Source organism: Chrysoperla carnea, chromosome 5 (assembly GCF_905475395.1).
Source record: "Chrysoperla carnea chromosome 5, inChrCarn1.1, whole genome shotgun sequence".
In the NCBI taxonomy this organism is placed as follows: Eukaryota; Metazoa; Arthropoda; class Insecta; order Neuroptera; family Chrysopidae; genus Chrysoperla; species Chrysoperla carnea.
In genome coordinates, this window is record NC_058341.1 from 54135066 (window position 1) to 54154792 (window position 19727).

Below are 19727 nucleotides of genomic sequence, written 5' to 3' on the forward strand. Positions count from 1 at the left end.
TGGCAATGCTTGTACTTATCATTTTTAAAGGCCAATAAAAATATTCAAATTCAAATCAGCCACATCCCGCCAACTGGCGATAGTAATTCGTACTAATTAAAACAGGAAATGGACCTGTTTTCAGTAGTTCCAATTTAGACTATCATTTTACTTACCATTTATCAATATTGACAATGAAATATCAGAAACAATTTATTTCTGAGAGTCTAGAAAATTATTAATTCTATACTACTCAAAGGATAAACATAAATCTCAAAGCAGAAAAATAATATAGGTAAAGTAATTTACGCAAGGTGACCCACGGTAGTATCGTAGCGAGACACAGGTGGTTAAATCAATAAATATAATAAAAACGACTTCTGCCATGGTTACAAAATAAACAAATTATCAAAATATTTACATTTTTGATAATATTTATTGCATTTTTTTAAACAGTGGTTTTTGTTGCTCGAAAGAATCCAGAATTTATTTTGGAAAATAATAAAATGTCCGTTGGATCTCCTGTTCCGGTGTAAGAGCTACAAAGTACTTTGATTATTTTAGTAAAATTTGTAAATTTCACTTTTTCCATTTTTTTTACAGATGGGTACGTTTTGGTGCCGTTAAAGAAGTAAGCTTTGTTGGGAGTGATATAATATGTGTTAGTGGTGAATCTGATTGCCATTTATTATTTCACAATATAAACACCGGTGAAAATTTATTCTATAAATCGAATTCGAAGGAAACAGGTGATGGTATTAAATGTTTTGATGGCCATAAAAAATTTCCAGTTATTGCTATAGCAGAATTATGTTTGAAACCACGTATAATTGTTATTGCATATCCAAATTTTGAACATATTGTTCAAATGAAAGATGCCGCAACAATTGGCTATTTAGCGATTGCATTTTCTGCAACAGAATATTTAGTTGCACTGACATCTTTACCAGAATTTGCTGTTATTGTTTGGATATGGCGAACTGGTGAAAAATTAGCGATTAAACAATCAAATATGTTTTATGATAATCAAATTTTGAAGTAAGTGCATAATTATTCATTTTTTATGGATTTGTGGTTAATCCAATAACCTTGTTGTTTGAAACTGCGGTATAGTTTGCGTCTCAAATCCGATAATTCTGTGTTTTTTGCAGACTTGTTTATGTGTGCCCAATGAATAATCTAAGTTTATGAAATCGAGCGCCGAACGCAACTTTGTCAGAATTCGAAAAACTGGAATTTTCGTCTTTTTCCGAATTTGGCGATTATAACCCTAAAGGGATAGTTTTTAATATATTAATATTGATATAGCTTTTCAAGATGTTTTTAAAGTAGACTAAATTTCCGGCAATATGAGACTAGACTTCCAAGATAAAGCCTGTCAAAGGACGTCATTTTTTCGAACTTCCCAATTTTTTTGCTATATTCTGTCCTTCTGAATGAATTTTGACTCTGATTCTTTGGAATTTTGTTTCAGATTTACGTGGGGCTACGAAGAATTAGGATCAAAATTCATTCAAAACGAGATAATATTGCAAAAAATTGCAATTTTCGAGAAAATGATAAACTCTGAAAGGTTTTGTATCGAAAACTATTGAGGAAACAGAGACAGTTCTAGTCTCATATTGTAGCAAATATAGTCTACTTGAAAAACGCCCTAAAAAGGTTTTATCAAAAACTAGTCCTTTAGGATTATAATCACCTAAATGTGAAAAAAAAGTCAAAATTTGCATGATTTTTTTAATTTTTGATAAAGTTGCTGTGGGCGCTCGAGATCACAAACTTGAATTATTTACTAGGCCAAAATCATAACAAGTCAGCGAATAAGTGAAATTTACAAAATTTAAAAACCCTCCGGCAAATTTTTTGGGGTATAAACCCTAAACTCCCACTTGAAACATATATTTTTTTAGTTCGGGGTTAAAAGTAAGAACTGTCGGATTTGACGCAGGCTGTAATGTATAAAGTTACTGAACTATACTTGACTTATTTTACTGAGACCAACTTTTTGAAATTTAAAGTGTGTTTTCGAGTCTAATAGCTATAGCTTCTGCTATAAAAATAGATGTTATTTGATTTTTTAATTTGTACTTGTAGGTAAAATTTTTGAATAAAATTGCACAAGCTGTTGAATTTTCAGTTTTGGAAGCATCTGTGTAAATTTTGACGTGATCATTAAAAGTTGCAATAAGTCGCTTGAATTCTTGACGATATTCTTGAACAGAGGTGGAGTTTCGTTTTTTTTAAATTTTGGCCTCGGTAAAATTACTCAAGTATAGGTTGTTAACATTAAATATCAGTTATGTATATTGCCTATATTCTGCAATTCAATTTTTTGTTATTGCAGTTTTGCAATATATTTTGCTCACATCTGAAATTTTGGTATCAGTCTTAAGTCTAAAAATTATTACTCTAACAATAAGGATTATGTTAGTCTTGTATCTTTTTTTTCGGTGGGCTCCCAATTCGCAGCATCTACAGGGTATCTAGCTAAGTCTGAGGATGTGAAACTTTTCATAATCATTGCAGTCAAGAAGTAGTAGTGCAGAAGAGGCTGAAGTCTCGAGGGGATTCTAGATCTTTTATATCGATCCCTAAGGGACCCAATTCTTCAAACTCTTTTATAGTTTACACTCTACTATAGTTCGTTTCCAATCATTGTATTCAAAATAATCTTATTTTTAAATACCTTGATTATGCTCGGAACAAAATCATTCAAGTTTGTGGTACGGAATGTAGAATGAATTTTGCTTTTTTGTAATAAAATAATCTTGAGAAGTTTTCATAGCCTATTTAAAATCAATATATGTTTTTATAAAAATATAGAAAAATTTTTCTGAAACAATTCGAGGAATTAATTTTCACAAAATTTTCAAAGAAATCTTAAGCACTTTTGCGTAAGATTTGCAAATTATTTAACATCGAACTGAGAAGGTGACTTTCATATGTGAATAGTTTTTTTGGTTTTATAATAATAATTCATATGAAGGTTAAATGTGAAGGTCAATCAGTTAGAATAGAATAGAATTATCTACTACAAGAATGGTCTCAGTCATTATCGAGAAATTGGAACTTGTATGTAATATTTTGTAACTTATAATATAAAGTCGCCCAAGTTGAAAATTTCCCAATACTCTTGTAGCCAGGAAATCGTCCTTTTCTAGATATATGATGTTGAAATTTTCGAAAAAATAGATACTATTGTGAATATTGCCAAAACGAATACTTAGAAAAATTAAAAATATGGCACAAAATTCATCAAACATGGGACGTTCTTGAGGATTTCAATTTTTTATTTTTTTTATGTTCGTTTTTATTATTATTATTATTTTTTTTTTATTTATTTATTTAAAGTCGTTTTTTAACGTCGAGGTCATTAACGACTACTATATTATTTTATTATGGTGTAATTTCAAATTTCGTTTTTTTTTCATATTTCTTTAACTAAAAATAAATAAATGAGATTTTCAAAAATTGATTTTACTTATACAGGGCGGAGAGAGTCTTTCAAGCATTTTGGAAATATTCACAAAAATATAATTTTTTTCCACAATTACAATTGTCTTTTTTTAGAAAAGCGGTAAATTTACCGTACCTATTTACAGATGCCAAAACTATCGGCTCGTTGTTAGTCTGCCACACATGTTTAGAAAGCAATTGGCCCGTAGATCTCAGTTTTTGCTAAGAAAATAATTTATACTTCTTGTCATTCTCTTGAAAGTTATATTTTTTATTGCGTAACAAATGGTGACAGCTCCATCCAATTGGCCCCGTTTCACTTCCAGAGTCATCCAAAATATTACCCTTTTTACTTTTAAAATCGAATATTCCAGTTCAATGCAATTCACTAAAATATATTATTTTGGTTTTAGATACAGTAATTCAAGTGCATTTATTCAAGTTGCTACAAATTCTATACGCTCATATACTGTTTGGGATTTACATGTTTGTGGTAAACGATGTGCTTTAAGCTCGGCCACGGTAAATTTACCGCATGGCCATGAAGGTATATGTGACGTCTTATATACACCAAATGGAAATGTTTTGGTTTTAGATTCTGGCGCTAATATTTATGAAGTTTGTATAATTAATATCTTTTGCATTGGTAGTTAGACAAACAATCCGTAAGAGCTGTTTAGAGCACCGGGATAGTTTATTTTATTTTGTCCATGGGTAAAAAGTTTTAGCACTAACAATTTTGCTCGTTTTTTTTCCAACATTTTTATCTGTGTGGAAATTATTAAAGTGTTATAGTGATTACAAAAATTGTTGGTCCTTAGCGCAGCATACGACCGAAAATGAGATTGAGTGGGGGGTTTTATTTAGTATCCAAAAATAATTAATGCATCCTTATCATTAAACCAATAATAATTTGTAAAATAAAAAATTTTTACGAAAAGGATGTACTCTGAGTTTTATGGCACTTATATGGGATGTACAGAAAAAAGGCAATTATTTTATTATGCTTAGGAAAAAGACAAAATATTTATTATTAGATTTACATCCACCTACGACAACCCAGTGGCTAAAAAACATATTGTAAGTGTATTGAAAATAACCAAACTAACATAAATAAGACATGGTTATTTTAAATAAAATGATGACTTAAGGTAGTACCAGCATGAAATCACTTTTCGACAGATTTGGCCGAATTTTTTTTCTCGGGTTTATAATAGCTTTATTTATGAATTCCTAAAATTTCATAATTTTTGACCGTTTAGATCGCAAAGACAAAGTTCGCGATTTTGAGGGTCATGTCCCATTTAAAGCATGTAAAATGTCCGGTCTCTCCAACTATTTTTTATGATATTATTATATATTGAAGAAAAAGTAGAAAAAAATGTTTATACAATACAATTCTAAAAAAAAAATTTAGAAATTAATTTTCACTTTCGAGATATTAATTTTGACGTAAATTGATCGAAATTGGGACGTTGGCATAATTATTTCCCATTTTAAACGGTCAAAATTTCTGAAACTTTGGGAATTAATAGTAAGCATTATTAAATTCTTAAATTTAATTTTTCGTTAAATTCTGTCGAAAAAAAAATTGTACCATTGCTTTAACATAGAAACTGCAAATACCATGCTGGAACATCCTTAAGATATTTATTTTGAATTTAATTGAATTTTGATATTCAAATGTACCTATTAAGCCAATAACTTGACACTATTTAAAAATTAATAAGCTAGATCGATCGATTGCTTTAGCAATCAATCCTCTTGTGTAGCATTATATACTTAAAACCAAAATAAAAAAATAAAAATAAAATCAAGCAAAACAACAAAAGATAAAAGAACAATAAACGAACAACATAAATTTTATTCGCAAAAGTAAATAAAAGTAAATCCAACACAAAATATTTTCTTTTACAATAATAATAAAAATTCAAAGCGAACTTATTTGAGAGCCACTGCTTGTAGTAAGATAATACGTTGTAAATGGGTAGTACTTTATAATTTATGATAGGGCGGGCTAAGATTAGTAAAAGACGAATTTTGGAGGTCCACGAAAGAATAAGCGAACAATAGCTAGCGGTGCATCATACGTATTTTGCACCTAACTGAAACAATAACAGATGTAAATAATATTCTTATAATGTATTGTTTTTTCAGAAACTTGTAAATGAAAATAAAACAGAAATGGTTATAAAATGGACCGGAAAAGATGACGATGACGTAAGACAAGGCAAATGCAGTTTTCCTTGTTTTACATGGCATTTAGAAGGCATTGTTGTAGCAGGACGAACTTCAAGTATTACTGTATGATACATTTATAAAAAAAAAATTTTTGTATCCTTTTAATTTTCTAACAAGGCGGGATATTCCTTAAAAAAATGTATATGTAAACATTTGTATCAAAACATATTCCCAAAAGTACTTTTTTTCTTCAAAAACAAAAGATTCTTAGTCGTTTACATACTTATAACATACACAGGGTGGGCCATTTTAATCTATACATCTAAATATCTCGTTTTGTAAATATAAATAACTTAGACAAAAGTTGCAGAGTTTGATGGGGGCACCATGTTCTAACATCAGTTAATAGCCAATTTAGATCCTAAGCGGTAATAGATAGATAGAATAAAATTTTAAATTAGAATGTTGATTTTCATAAAAAAACTAACAATTTTTGCTTAAAACATTTTTTCGAAAAACATTAGCTTTCGGAAGAAAAAGGACTTATCTCTTACCGTTTAGAATCAAAATTGGCTTTTAAAGAATGACGTCCCCCATCAAACTCTCCAACTTTTATTTAAATTATTTTTTGGTTGGTTAACTACAAAACGAGGTATTTAGGTGTATAGATTAAAATTGCCCACCCTGTATATTAAAAAGCAGCTCCTGCAGCACACTTTCTATAATAAACTAATCCTATTTTTAGTATTATGTACAAGATCCAATAACATTAAAATGGGCTGCAAATTTACGGTTGGACGGATATTATACATTGCATTATTTACGATCGATAACCCTTAAAGATACAGAACATTTATATGCTTCAGCTATGGATGGACGTATTAATATAATTGAAATAAATGAAGAAATAATCAATGAAGTTCAATCATTTCCGTTATTCACGCGTTGTATTTCATTTACATTTATTTGGCCCGTAGGTGAATATGTGGTTACATTAAATCAGTATTATGATTTAATTGTATGGAAAATTGAAATTGGAAAGCCTGTAAGTGACAAACAATTTTACTATCGCAAGTAAGAATTCACAAGTTTTTTTGGAGACGCGGTCAATATGAACTTTTTTTATCAGCTTTTTTTGAATAATTAGTAATTTTATACTTTTCAACTTCTTACTTTTTTATTTCTTATGCCTGTTTTATTTTGCGATTGAACAACAATTTTCTAAAGTATCGATTGCATAAATTGCGACAAGATATAACCCCTCGCATAGTATTGTAGTCGATAAATCAGAAACTACTCAACCAATCGTCGAAGCAATCCGTTTTTTTGTATTTTATTAGTCAAAAATATTATTTTCAATTTTTTTAATCTAAGCCGATGACAAAAAGTTCCCTTTGAAAAATTTGAGAAAATTACATTTTGTTACAGAAAATCACAATTACTTTTTTGTTTTGAAATTTGTATTAGTTCATAGGATAAGGGACTCCGCACGATTGGATAGGAAATGGATTTCTGTCAAACTTTTTCAAACTGCTCCCAAAACGTTCTTCGGATCGTTCTGATCAAAGCTCTCACGGCCGCAAAATTTTATAAAGAGTAGTTTTCGAGTTACGGGCGATCAAACCTGCAAATATATTATAGTTATAGTACCGATATGACTAGGAAAAGGACTTTCTGTGAAAATTTTTCATACTATCCCCAATATTTTCTTAGGATCGTTTTGATCAAAAGCTCTCACGGCGACAAAATTTTTTAAATGGTAATTTTCGAGATACTGGCGTTCAAAGCTACACATTTATTATATTCATAGTATTTGACTACCGTTTTAATAATGATACAAGGTACAACTCACCAAGTAACGAGACAATACAACATAATACAACCTTACACACCCATACACACAAAATACGCGCGGTAGTCATATACTATAACTATAATAAATGCGTAGCATTGATCGCCCGTAGTTGGAAAAATACTCTATTAAAAAATTCCTGTGCGTGAGAGCTTTTGATTAGAACGACCCGAAGAACATTTCCGCTATCAGGAAAGCCATTTTTCTATCTAATCGTGCGAGATCCTTTAATTATAAAGAGTAATTTTTGAGAAATAGTCTAAAATCCTGGGTTGGTAGTATTGGATTTTAGACGATAAAAAATATTCGGCTCATCGTCAAATGATCTGAATTTTTATGTTTTTTGGGTTCTAATTACCGTAGCCTGTAAGCACGGAAATCTGAATGATTTTAAATTCAAATAATTTTTTGATACAGGTATCAGTAGTACATTTACAAACACCTACAGTTTATATTTTTGGAAACCCCGAATGGCCCATACTTAATTTAGGTTGTGAAGATGGTACGTTGATGTTTCTTAATGCTTATGATGTATACGATATAAAATTAATGAAAACGATACGTCTTATGAGCCATCCAATTGAAACTGTTCGAATTACGCCAGATGGAGAGTACACTTTGGTTGGTAATAATTCTTTTGGAATGTATTTTGTTTTAAAGGTAAAATTAAACTTTTTGAAGTGATTAATTTTTAAAGTGTGAGTTTGATTCAGAGTGATTTCCAGTATTATGTTTTGAGATCCAATCAGAAATTCATAAGAGCCTTAATCAAAATTGTTCTAAAAATTAGTTTTTCCCTAAACTATTCACGAGAAATCACATCGATGTAATAGTGATCCAAAATTTAAACTTTAAACATGATTCATTCCGATTTTAGAGAATGTTTTATTTTTATAATAACGTTAAACTAGCTCGGCCCGTGAGGAAATCCACTTCCGTAGTTACCGTAAGCCGTAGCTACCCTTTACCCGTGGCTAAAAACGCCATCAAAGAATATTATATTTCATACCAAACCCCCATCTGATAATTTTTGGGGGCAACATTATTATTATTTTTTTTTTGTTTAAAAATTAGCTTCGAAGCATATAGATATGTCCAAAATCCTAGCGAAATCGGGAGAAGAGTACTTTCGGAAATCAATTTACATACCCCTATTATATTACGTTATCAATGATTTGGGGCAAAGATTGTCTACGGAGGTACTCGACCAATTTCAGTTGGGAGTTTTACTACCTGAAACAAATGTTCAGTGGTGGTTCAGACACCGGCGATTCATTAATGATAGTGAATCAACTATTATAAATTAATACCGACTCTGGGTGGCCAAATGTAAAACAGAATGTGAAAACAATTCCGCCATGCCAGAATCGATAGCAGATTTCATTGAAGCATACGGCCAAGATTTGAACCCTAATATAAAAATGTTCTTACAAATACTAACAACTTTGCGCCCAGCGTAGCTACCGCAGAGAGATCGTTTTCTACACTTCGCGGGGTAAAATCTTGGTTGCGTGCCTCAATGGGACAGGAAAGATTATTCCGGCTAGCTCTCCTAAACATCTGGATATCGACGACATTACCAACGCTTTCGCGAGAAAAAAAAGCTAAAACTTGTTTAATTTAATTTTCAGTAATTCAAAATTTCATCAAAATCGGTTCAGTAGTTTAAAATCGAAATGTGACACTTTGCTGTGCAAACAAACACACACTTACTTTTGTAATTTTTGCGAGCGAACAAACTAACAACTCACAAATACACTGTACAAAATTTTGGCCAGGGTGTCATACATTTTGTAAACATTTGTTCGTAGGAATGCACTATATCGATCATGAGCAAGTTCATTCCGAGTGGCTGTGCCCATCGAAATGATCGTGCCCTGAATTAATATTAGGAGAACATGTATTAAAAATAGTAATTATATGTCTTAGAGTATTAGGAGAGCATTTGTAAAAACTAACACATTTGCCCAATAAACTTATTATTTAAATTTATGATATTTTTTCGTTCAAATTATTTGTCTAGCGTGTTTTTCCTAAGCAGTACATTTTTAGACCGTGAGTACATTTTTCTTCCAACCTAGACATAATAAGCTTGAAAATGAGGAGTGAATCATGGTATTTGATAAAGGGTTAAGGAAGATAAGGGTAGGACAGAAAAAACTTGCTAGAGTAATAATATAATATCTGGATGACCGAGCTTTGCTCGGTATTCTTAAAAAGACACAAATTTTATCACTAATAGAAGACCGTTTTAAATGTCTCCACACAAATACCAATTTGAATCATTAACTACGATATACACCAATAGATGTCAGGAAGAGTTATAATTTGCATTGTATTTCATTAACTACGATATACACCAATAGATGTCAGGAAGAGTTATAATTTGCATTATGTATATATTTATATACATTATGTATATATTTATATACATTATGTATATATTTATATATATATATATATATTGTATATATATTTATATACAAGAATTGCTCGTTTAAATATATAAGATAAGATTAAATTTTTTATAGGGTAATCCAAAAACTGGTTGGTGGGTAATATCGCACATTGATTTTAGCTCGCAGATTGTATGCAGCTGTATACAATTAATCAATTCGAATGTATTAAAATTATATTTTTTACATGTAACATCAAATACATTTATTATTGGTGATCAATGTACAATATGTACATTAGATTTACCAGATCATATCGATAAAAAAACATTGATTGAACCACAAAAACGTAAAATGACTTTATTATCAAATTATACACAAATCCAACCAACTAGAATTCATACATCCGAAAATATGTTTTATGGTGTACCCCATGGTTCTAGGCAATTACATCAATTATTCGCAAATGTAAGTAAATAATAATTTAGAAGGGAAGGATTATAGTATTACTTTGGAGACATATTACCTAAAATTGAATTAGTGAAAAAGTAAGAAGAGCATGCAAGTACCTGCATGGTAAAAAATTATTATATTTTTGAATAAAAACAACGCTTTGTGATTGGTTTTTACGTCTTGATATCCGTTGAGACGTTCGATTTTTCAGCTTGTTTCCATATAAAATCATGTATAATATTGTAAAAACAAGTTGAGAGACAAACCATTTTCATCATCTTACATGCTATTTTTTCATTTCTCTATGTGGTGACGTTACTAAAGCGATATGTTGACGTCACTGGCATTTACATTAAAAATTACACGAAAAATCAATTTTTAAAACAAATTTATTTATTTCCTTAATAATTTTTAGTAAACTTTAAAAAAAAATAACAAAAAACATGCAACTTCTCTATTAGCGATCCTCTGAACAAAATATTATTAGTAAAGTAAAAAAGTAAATAGACCGGTATTTTGGTTTGAAAATAGGCCGGTAATCAAAAGCTAATCACATTGAATGCTAAGATTTTCTTCAAACATCATTTCTAGTCTAATGCTGATTTATTTTAATACAAAACTGAAAGTCCTTTACAAATGCCACTTCATGTAGATAGACTTTCGCTATAACAAACCCTTTTGTACCTTATTTTGATCCAAGGTTAACTTCACCCCGTTAACATTCTATTTTTTGTTTGAAAATGAAATACGACATGTTTATCTTTTAAATATAAATATTGCTCGATTTCCAGAAATAGTTGCACCGGAACCTTTCCTAAGTAGAGGGGAATATCATATTGTTTTCATGAAAAACTAAATCTTTAATTACACAAATGAAAAAATAGACTCTCTTGATTACTGTAGTTGTTTAGCGACCTCAAATGAATGTCTAAAATATATTCTTTTCCTTTACTCCGTTGTGTAAAATCGAACCCTGAATATAATTATAACAGTCAAGCCAAAATAATAGCTTTTGGAGCTCTTTCCCCGTTCGCAAGCGTTATTTCTTCTTAATACTAGTCTATTATTAAAATAACAATATATATATATTCATATTATCATTATTAAGTTTTGAAAAATTCGGACCAGAAACCAAAATATCTATTTTTGGTAAAAAAAAACAATGGTCTCTCCGATTCAAGTATGCCTTTTAAAAATGAGGAAGTCACTTTTAAATCAAAGATTTTTTTTTAAATAGGAAGAAACGAATAATTTTGTCATAATGAAATCGGACCATAGTGGACATCAATTGAGTATGTATTCGACATATCGCGATGCTTATCACTTCATGACCTACGGTATTGATGGCATGTGCTTTATTTACGATGAAACTTGTACAGAATTACGTTGCAAATTACAATTGCATCATCGATTACGAGGCGGTATTGAAAAAGCGATTATTGATCCAACAGGACGCTATGTTGTTAGCATGAGTAAATCAAAAACTTTGGTAATTATTAATACTTTTTTATTCAAGGCTCAACAATTATAATAGTACGCTCCTTTTTTTTAAAGATTTGCACTAAAATTGATTGTGAAGGAGTAACTGGTATAAATATTGTAAATAATTTGAAGAAAAGTATGCAAGAATATTCGTATAAAGAGAATTTTAATTTACACGAATCATTTCATGATGGATATGAAATCCTGGATATTTCTCAAGATCCAACCACATCAACTACAACTGTATTTTCATCACTTTCCCAAAAACCGGCATTATTATTGAAATTTAAGGATATTCGAGAAAAAACTATGGCTTTTAAGGGGATTATTTCAAGTGAGTAATTACAGAGGCAAGCATCAGGTTATACTTTTCTGAAATTTAAAAGAAAAAGCTTATAAACTCTATAGAGATGAGTCAATAATAATGAGATTTCATTTATTAGACACATGAACACACAAGTATTTTTAGCGTTTATTTACTTTTTACAACTTCAATTATACTTCAGTCAAATCATACAGAATCTAAAGAAGTTAATCACTATAATTTCCGTTATTCAGCAGTTTCTGAAGAAAAATTGCATAAAACTCTCAGTAACGCAACCAGAGGCATTGCCAGAAGACAATTACTGAAGGAACACCGAAGCAATATTGAGAGGATAAGAGGATTAGTCTTCCTATATTGGTATTAACCTTCTCGCTTACTCGCATTTGTTATAACAACCTCTTTGTATTTTAACTGTTTGGCTTAACTCTAAGAGTTTTCGAAATACGTTCCGAACATTTGTATTGAATATCGTTTATTTTTTACTTTCAGCTCAAAGAACTAATATTCCAACTTGGCTAGAATTGGTTGAACAAGAAAAACTAATGAGTGAAGCAATACAATGTGCTACGGCAAGACAAGAAATATTTGATGGACTGAAAAAAATACGTAGCCGTTTATCAGAAATGTTAGATGCAAATGAACGTGCCCCAGAAAATGAAAAATTACCAATATCAGCATTTAATTTAGATGAAGAATGGGTTGATGCTAAGAATGAAGAAAATGCTTATGAATGCGAAAAGTTAAAATATTATTTGGCTCATTTAATAGAAGGTAGAATTTCAAATTCAATTGGCTCAATTATTTTTAATTTTATTTTAAAGCCAGGTTTTAAATGCTTTTTTTGACTGACTTGAAAAGTTCTCACCCAAGTCACCCGAGTTTATATTTAATAAATTCTTTGATTTTCCTTTTGTCGCTAAATATAATTAAAATTAATTATCACTTGGTTTTCGGAATCCTTGCCGCCTAACATTTGCAGACACTTCTTACCTTCAGAATTGTAAAATCCTTTCTATCTGAATTTTACTTACAAAGAAGTGATTCCTTAAATTTATAATCGGTTTAACTTATTAATTGAGACGTAAAACTTAACGCTGATTGCGTTCATTTGAACGTGTTTGATTTTGTTTCCACATTTTAACATGTGCTTCCAAATAATTTGATTTAAACAACTAAATCCATTATCCCTTAATTTTCCTTCGAATCATCTGGACACGCTTAAAATGAAAATCTAAAACACGTTAGTCAATTTACTTCTATTTTTATTGTTAAAAATTGCGACGAACTTTTGAAGACGTTCATTCACCCGAAATACAATCCCCCCCCCCCCCCCCCGTTTTGTTTGTGACCAAACAGCAGTGTTCAATCTCCTACCTTGCCAATATTCTAATTCCCTGGGGTTCTGTTTTTAGTTATCTTGATTTTATTTTGTAGAACGTAATAGAGTATCAGATTATATCAGCAATTTACTTTGGGAACCACCAAAAGTAAAACATCGTACATTACGTGAAATGTATGGTTCATTGGAAGTGGATAATTATCCAATAATCCCAAAAAGTGTTGATGAAAAAGATGTGTTTGATATATTATTCATTCGCCGCAAAATTGAGTTGATGTTGAGTAAACATGATATATTTACACCATGGGTTGTCTATCCAGACGGGTACAAATAGCATATACCAATTACAAATTTTTCGATTTCTAATTTATGTTTTTTTTAGTGATTTGAAAGAATTTTTAAAACAATCACCACAAATTTTTTGTGAAGATGAGACTACACGCATATTAAATGCAATGGAAGAAGATGAAAATGAAGCAGTAGTTGGTGATGAAAAAGCTGCAGTTGAATTTGATGAAAGTAATCGTATTTTATATGGGACCACATCACATTTGTACATTGATGCAGAATCAATGCCTAGATATACACAATTTGAGAATCATTCGTATTTACAATTTCGATTTCTAAGTGTTTCTTATACTGTAAGTGGTCATTTTTCAACTTTCTTGATTTAATGATTGGTATAATGTTAATACTAAAGCTGAGGCCACACACGAAGGCGAACATTTCACGACAACGAACACAGGCTAGTAAAAAATAGTATATAGCAGTATAGCAGTATTAGACATTCAGTTAACCACCTAGTCTCTTTACTAAATGGCGTCGTTCAATTAGCGGCCTGACGATATTCAGTCGTTTAATCAAACAGCTAGTCAAATGGCTTGGATTGATAACGTTTAACTGCTTGCCTTGCCTAGTCATTTAAGTTTAGTGCCACTTTCTGCCACTTGGCGCTGAAACCCACACACTGGCAATATGGTGTCAGCAAGCAACAATATTGTTGGTGTTCCTCACAGTTTGATTGCGTTCACGCAAAAAAAAGTACAATGGAAGAGTATAGTGACAACAAGTTTTAACTAAGTATGGTACTATTAAAACTGGTTTTTACAGTAGTACTCAGAAATTTCAGAAAGTTCATTTTCTTTGATAAATCCTGTGGTGAAAGTTCAGAGAGTCACCTGTTTTGGTGGCCAGGAATTCTAAAAATTTAGTTGTAGGTCTTCTGTGAATCAGTGTCGCAATAAGATGTTCTTGTTTTATTGTGGATTCAAATGCCATGTAAGTTAAACTTGATTTAGCAAATAATTTTTTTGTTATTGATTTACGCTATTTGATCTCATGATTACTAAATAACAATATGTTATATTTTAAATTTCGAAAATAAACAATTTATTATGTCAGATATTTAATTTTTTTTGTCGAATGATCACCCTATTGTATGAATGGCCTAAGAATCAGCCATCCAGTTCATTAAATGTTGTATTAGACGCTACGGTTGAATATCATTTAGGCCGGTTGTTGAACGGCGCCGTTTATTGAAAAAGTTTAAATGAACGGCTAATTGTCTATTTGATACTTTCCCTATCTTCGTTGTTGTCTGATGTCCGCCTTCTTGTTTTGCCACAGCTTTAGAAAAAAACAATTTATTAATTTTTTTTTCTCCGCTCTTTCTCTTGAAGTATGCTGGTGAACAATTATGCGCATATTTTAATAAGAAATTTGATGAAATTTGTAATTTAAAAGAGCATGAACTATCAATTGTAAATGAACGTATTGCACGCTTTCGACATATTTTGTCGGAATTAAAGAATAACGAAATAGTTATTGTAGAACCATACATACCCGATACAGAAGTACCAGAGAAATTAATTAATGTTGAACCCCATGAAGTACCAATTACACCGTATATATCACCAAGTGAGCAAGCCAGATTAGATGCAGAAGAAGCCGAACGTGAGCGAATTCGTTTACTCTTATTGGCGGATGATTTTCGCGAACGCGCATTAATGAAAATGATGGATGGTGTTTTGGAAATACGATGGGAGGATGAAATTAAAAAGGATATTCCACCACCAGCTTGCATGGTAAGCTAGAAATTACGCCAGCAACTTTTCAGCGCCAAATTTGTTTAATATACCATATATTGTTCTCTTTTAAATCAATTAACACATATTGAATTTGGCCCTTCGTGCCGAATTTTAATATTTAAACATTTAACTTCTTTTATTGGTATAGGTTGAGAAAGATCCAAAAAATTATAACGAAGAAGACCTATTGGCAATAATGGCATGGGAGAAAGCGGTTGAATTTCGATTAAGTGAAAGGGAGCGATATCGTAAAATGTTGGAAAATGAGTATCAAAAACTAGCGGTAGACTTTCGTGAAAGTATACAAAAATTTAATGGTCATTTAAAGGAATTATATTTGCTACGATTAAAAATTATTCAATCGATAATCCAAGAGCAATTTATATTTGCCAATAAACGTAAAACTCACTTTGAACGAATTTTGGACGCTCAAAAAGAGAAAGAAGCCGAGTGAGTCCAATATTGCATATAGTTTCAGAGTATAGCTTTCCCTCGTGAAAACTTCTGACTAAAGTTGAAGTTGTGCAAAACCAGGAGGAAGCCCTTCGCTACAGTAGCATCTGTCCATTTCCTCGAAAATATATGTCACCCAAAAGCATTTTTTTTATTTCGAGGTCCAAATATTACATTTTTAGCGTTGGCAGGCTAACAAATGACCAACTATGGAAATTGGAAAAATCACCATGACAGCAGAGAGCTTCTTTGCGCAAAGTAGTGGCACATTTGCCAACTAATTTCTTAGAATCTATAAAAAACCAGTGTTTGTAATTTTTCCTTAAATTTTAGGAAAGAAATTTCCGAAAATGAGAAGATAATTGAACAGATTCAAAAAGAAATCGCTTATTTAAATACATCATTAGCCGAATGTCGAGCAAATATGGAGACACTAATGAATAAAGACCGATTACTTGAAAAAAATTATCGAAAAGATTTACCACGAGTATCGAGTTTAAGTTTGGATGCCTATTTAAAAGTTTTAAGGTACATTGTTGTGCAAATTACTTCTCTAAAATCACATTATCTTATGTAAAATTTTCTTTTCAAAGACGCCGTCCTCGATATCACCTAAAATCAACTTCCCACACTTTATATTTCCAACTGGCCAGTTGCTTAAACACCCACAACCGTCCGTTATTTTTACCAGACGATAGTGTAGAATACTTGAAATCATTGGATACTTTAGATCAAATGGTTGGTGTTCCAAATATTGTTTTAGAAGAGCATTTTGATGCAATTCGACGTGTCCGCCGAATTAAAATTGAAAGTGAAATTCGAGTAAGCAGAAAAATTTAATGTTTTAAGTTTTTTTGCATATCCTAAATCTCTTTCTTTTAGATTAAAGGTATGTCATATGAATTAGCTGAAGCCGAAGCGACCATTAAATTTTTTACTCAAAAACTAGCATATCGACGTGATTTACGTGAGAAATTAATCGCAAAATTAAATAAAACACGTTCAGACCAATTACATAATTCTCACAATATTCTGATACAGTTAGTATTAAAACAAGGACTTGTGGAAGTACCCTTAAGTGGTCATACAAAGGATTTCGATAGCGCATTACTTGTAAATCGAGATCAGGTGCTTGACGTGAATAGAATAATTAATAAGGCTGGGCGTATAAAATTAGCAGCTATGTATAAAGATATGATATTTCGTCGTCAAATTATCCAAACGGAATGGGATCATCAACGTAAAGTTATGGAAATTGAAGATTTACAGAATTTTATCCGAACTATTCAAAAAATTAAGGTAAAATTTTATAAATACAGTAGAACCTCGATAAGTTAAAGTCCAAGGGAAACACAAAATATTTTAAGTTATAGAGGTTTTAAGTTATCAAGGGTCTATGTTAGGTAAAGGTTAATATAGAGGTATGTACATGTTTCTATGTACCCTAGTTAATATAGAGGTATGTACATGTTTCTATGTAGTTACTGAGGGCCTATACAAAGATTATTTATTTAAGTTATAGAGGTTGCGTATTTTAAGTTATAGAGGTTTTGGGCTCTGATGGGAAGGGAACATAGTATTTTTTGAAGTAACAGAGGTTTTTATGTTACCGAGGTTTAAGTTATCGAGGTTCTACTGTATTTTTAAAATAAGGAAAAGCATCTAAGATTTATGAAATTCCAGGGTTAGTATAAAACAAAATTTATCATCTAACCATTTTTTCTTGTAGTTATATCGCGATGTTATCGATTACTTAAAAATTAAAGCAAAAGGAGATAATCCAGACAAACATTTGCTATCGTTAGACAAGGAAGAAGCAAATATTCGAGAAGAATATACGCGATTTGTTGTACAGTCACAAGAAAAATTCCAAGAATTAGAGGAACGTATAGTAGCTAAGAAACAGGATACTGAACGTTTAAATAAGCGTATTAAAGATTTGAATATCGATGTTTGCGAAGAAGAGTTAAAACGAAATAAAAATATGGAAAGTGAATACAAGGACAAACATAATACAAGGTTTTTTTCATTTGTACTAGTGATGAAAATACAAGAAATTCGCGGCCAATCTATCCTTTTTTTAATTCTTTTTTTTTTTTTCTAATTTTTAGGATTGATAATATCATGAAACGTGGAAAATTATTAAGAAAAATTCAAAAGCAATTTAATGAAATATTAGTGTTACAAACTGAGCTCGAATTATTACGTTTACGCACTTATCCAACGCTGAAATATAATCCGATTCAATGTTAAGATCTATGTTAAGATTACTGAGATAGTGGCTATAAGCCAAAATATTGATTACCTATTTTATAAAATAAAGAATTTTTTTTACTGATTACAGTATTTTTTTATTTTGAAATAGATAATAAAGAAAATTGTTGTTATTTTGATACAGATGAGTAAAAAATTACCTATTTCTCATTTGAAATAAAATCCAAATCCAGACACGGAATCTACAACTCCTTCTTGGACGCAATCACTGTCTTAAGGTTGCTTTTTGAACGTAAAAATGAGTCAATTTACATAGTAGAACAAAATTAAATATCTATATTTAATGGAAAAAGTGTTGCATCTTTGATGTTTTTGAATTTGATGTACCCAGCTATAAATTCGTATAAACTAGTATTTTGACATCCTAAAAGTTGTCTCAAAACATACATAAGGTAGGGTGTACGCGCCTAATAAAGGTCAAATGTCACAAAAATCGATTTTTTGCACATTTTTTACAAATATCTCATTTCCTATGGTTTTTTTGTTATTTGTATTTATTATCAATATTGAAGAATATTAAATTCCCTGCAACTTTTGTCTCAAAAATTTGTATATACATTTAATCGTTTTCGAGATAGAGGGTAGAAAGCGCGCGATTAGAGCATTATTTCCGTGTAACCGGTGTCCCGGTCAAAAACACGCCATATAAAGCTTATTATAATCATGGATAAATACGTAACTATTAATAATTTTCATTTCTAATTAATCTTCTTCTTGATCATCATCGTCTTCTGACCGCTGTGGTATTTCAAAGTAGGTACGTAGTTTGTCTCCAGATCTTCTATGATTTCGGAGTCAAAGGTTCTGCCTTCATTATCATCATTCTGATATGTTAAAGCATTGAGACAAGCTTGCCCATTACACTGGCCACAAGCTAAAGAGCAGTGCAACCCGTATTTTCTGCATCCACATGGCAAACCACAACCACTCTTGCAGTTGCAGATTATGGTGTTGAGCAATTGCTTTGGAGCAGGTGCTAAAATTATCGTGATTCTTACCTAATTTTGACTAATATAACTGGAATGAACAGTTGTTTATGATTTATGGTTGTAACAACTGCAAAAATTCGACTCCTCCGGGGGAGGGGGGTGTATTTTCGCTATTTTGGCTACGAAGTTGCTACAACCAAATAAACAACTGTGCTAAATATCAAAGGTGCGACATTCTTTTCCTCATTACCAAGGTTTTTTAAATAAGATAAACTTCTTTAGAATTGTGTAATGAAATTTGCCTATACATTGATATTAAATTTTTTTTAATTCACTTTTTATATACAAATTAAAACAATAAATAAATAAATAAATTTAAAAATTAAATAAAATTATGTTTCTCTATGGGTCCATTGCAGTTGTGTAGTATGTGGAAAATAATCTAGAAAACATCACGAAAAAATCACTAAATTATTTTCAAGCATAATAAATGAACTTTTTTCATATTTAAAACTTACCTT

General features: G+C 30.8%; 1 protein-coding gene across 1 annotated transcript; it reads left to right on the forward strand.

Moving 5' to 3' along the window:
- The first annotated feature begins 485 nt into the window (after positions 1-485).
- Positions 486-18256, forward strand: LOC123301238 (cilia- and flagella-associated protein 43). The gene is made up of 20 exons (XM_044883973.1): positions 486-511; positions 583-1017; positions 3849-4053; positions 5593-5739; positions 6362-6661; positions 7886-8128; positions 10000-10066; positions 10166-10332; positions 11555-11806; positions 11872-12133; positions 12614-12895; positions 13559-13787; positions 13846-14104; positions 15143-15547; positions 15699-16000; positions 16337-16531; positions 16597-16825; positions 16886-17302; positions 17733-18022; positions 18115-18256. Exons 1-20 carry the CDS (start codon positions 486-488, stop codon positions 18254-18256), a joined length of 4854 nt encoding a protein of 1617 aa, XP_044739908.1.
- The last annotated feature ends 1471 nt before the right edge of the window (positions 18257-19727 follow it).

Excerpts from the sequence above, each read along its gene's own strand:
- LOC123301238 (XM_044883973.1), top strand. The coding sequence starts at position 486 with ATGTCCGTTGGATCTCCTGTTCCGGT. Across the intron at positions 4,054-5,592 it reads CTGGCGCTAATATTTATGAA|AAACTTGTAAATGAAAATAA; the intron begins GTTTGTATAATT and ends TTGTTTTTTCAG. Across the intron at positions 10,333-11,554 it reads TACATCAATTATTCGCAAAT|GAAGAAACGAATAATTTTGT; the intron begins GTAAGTAAATAA and ends TTTTTTAAATAG.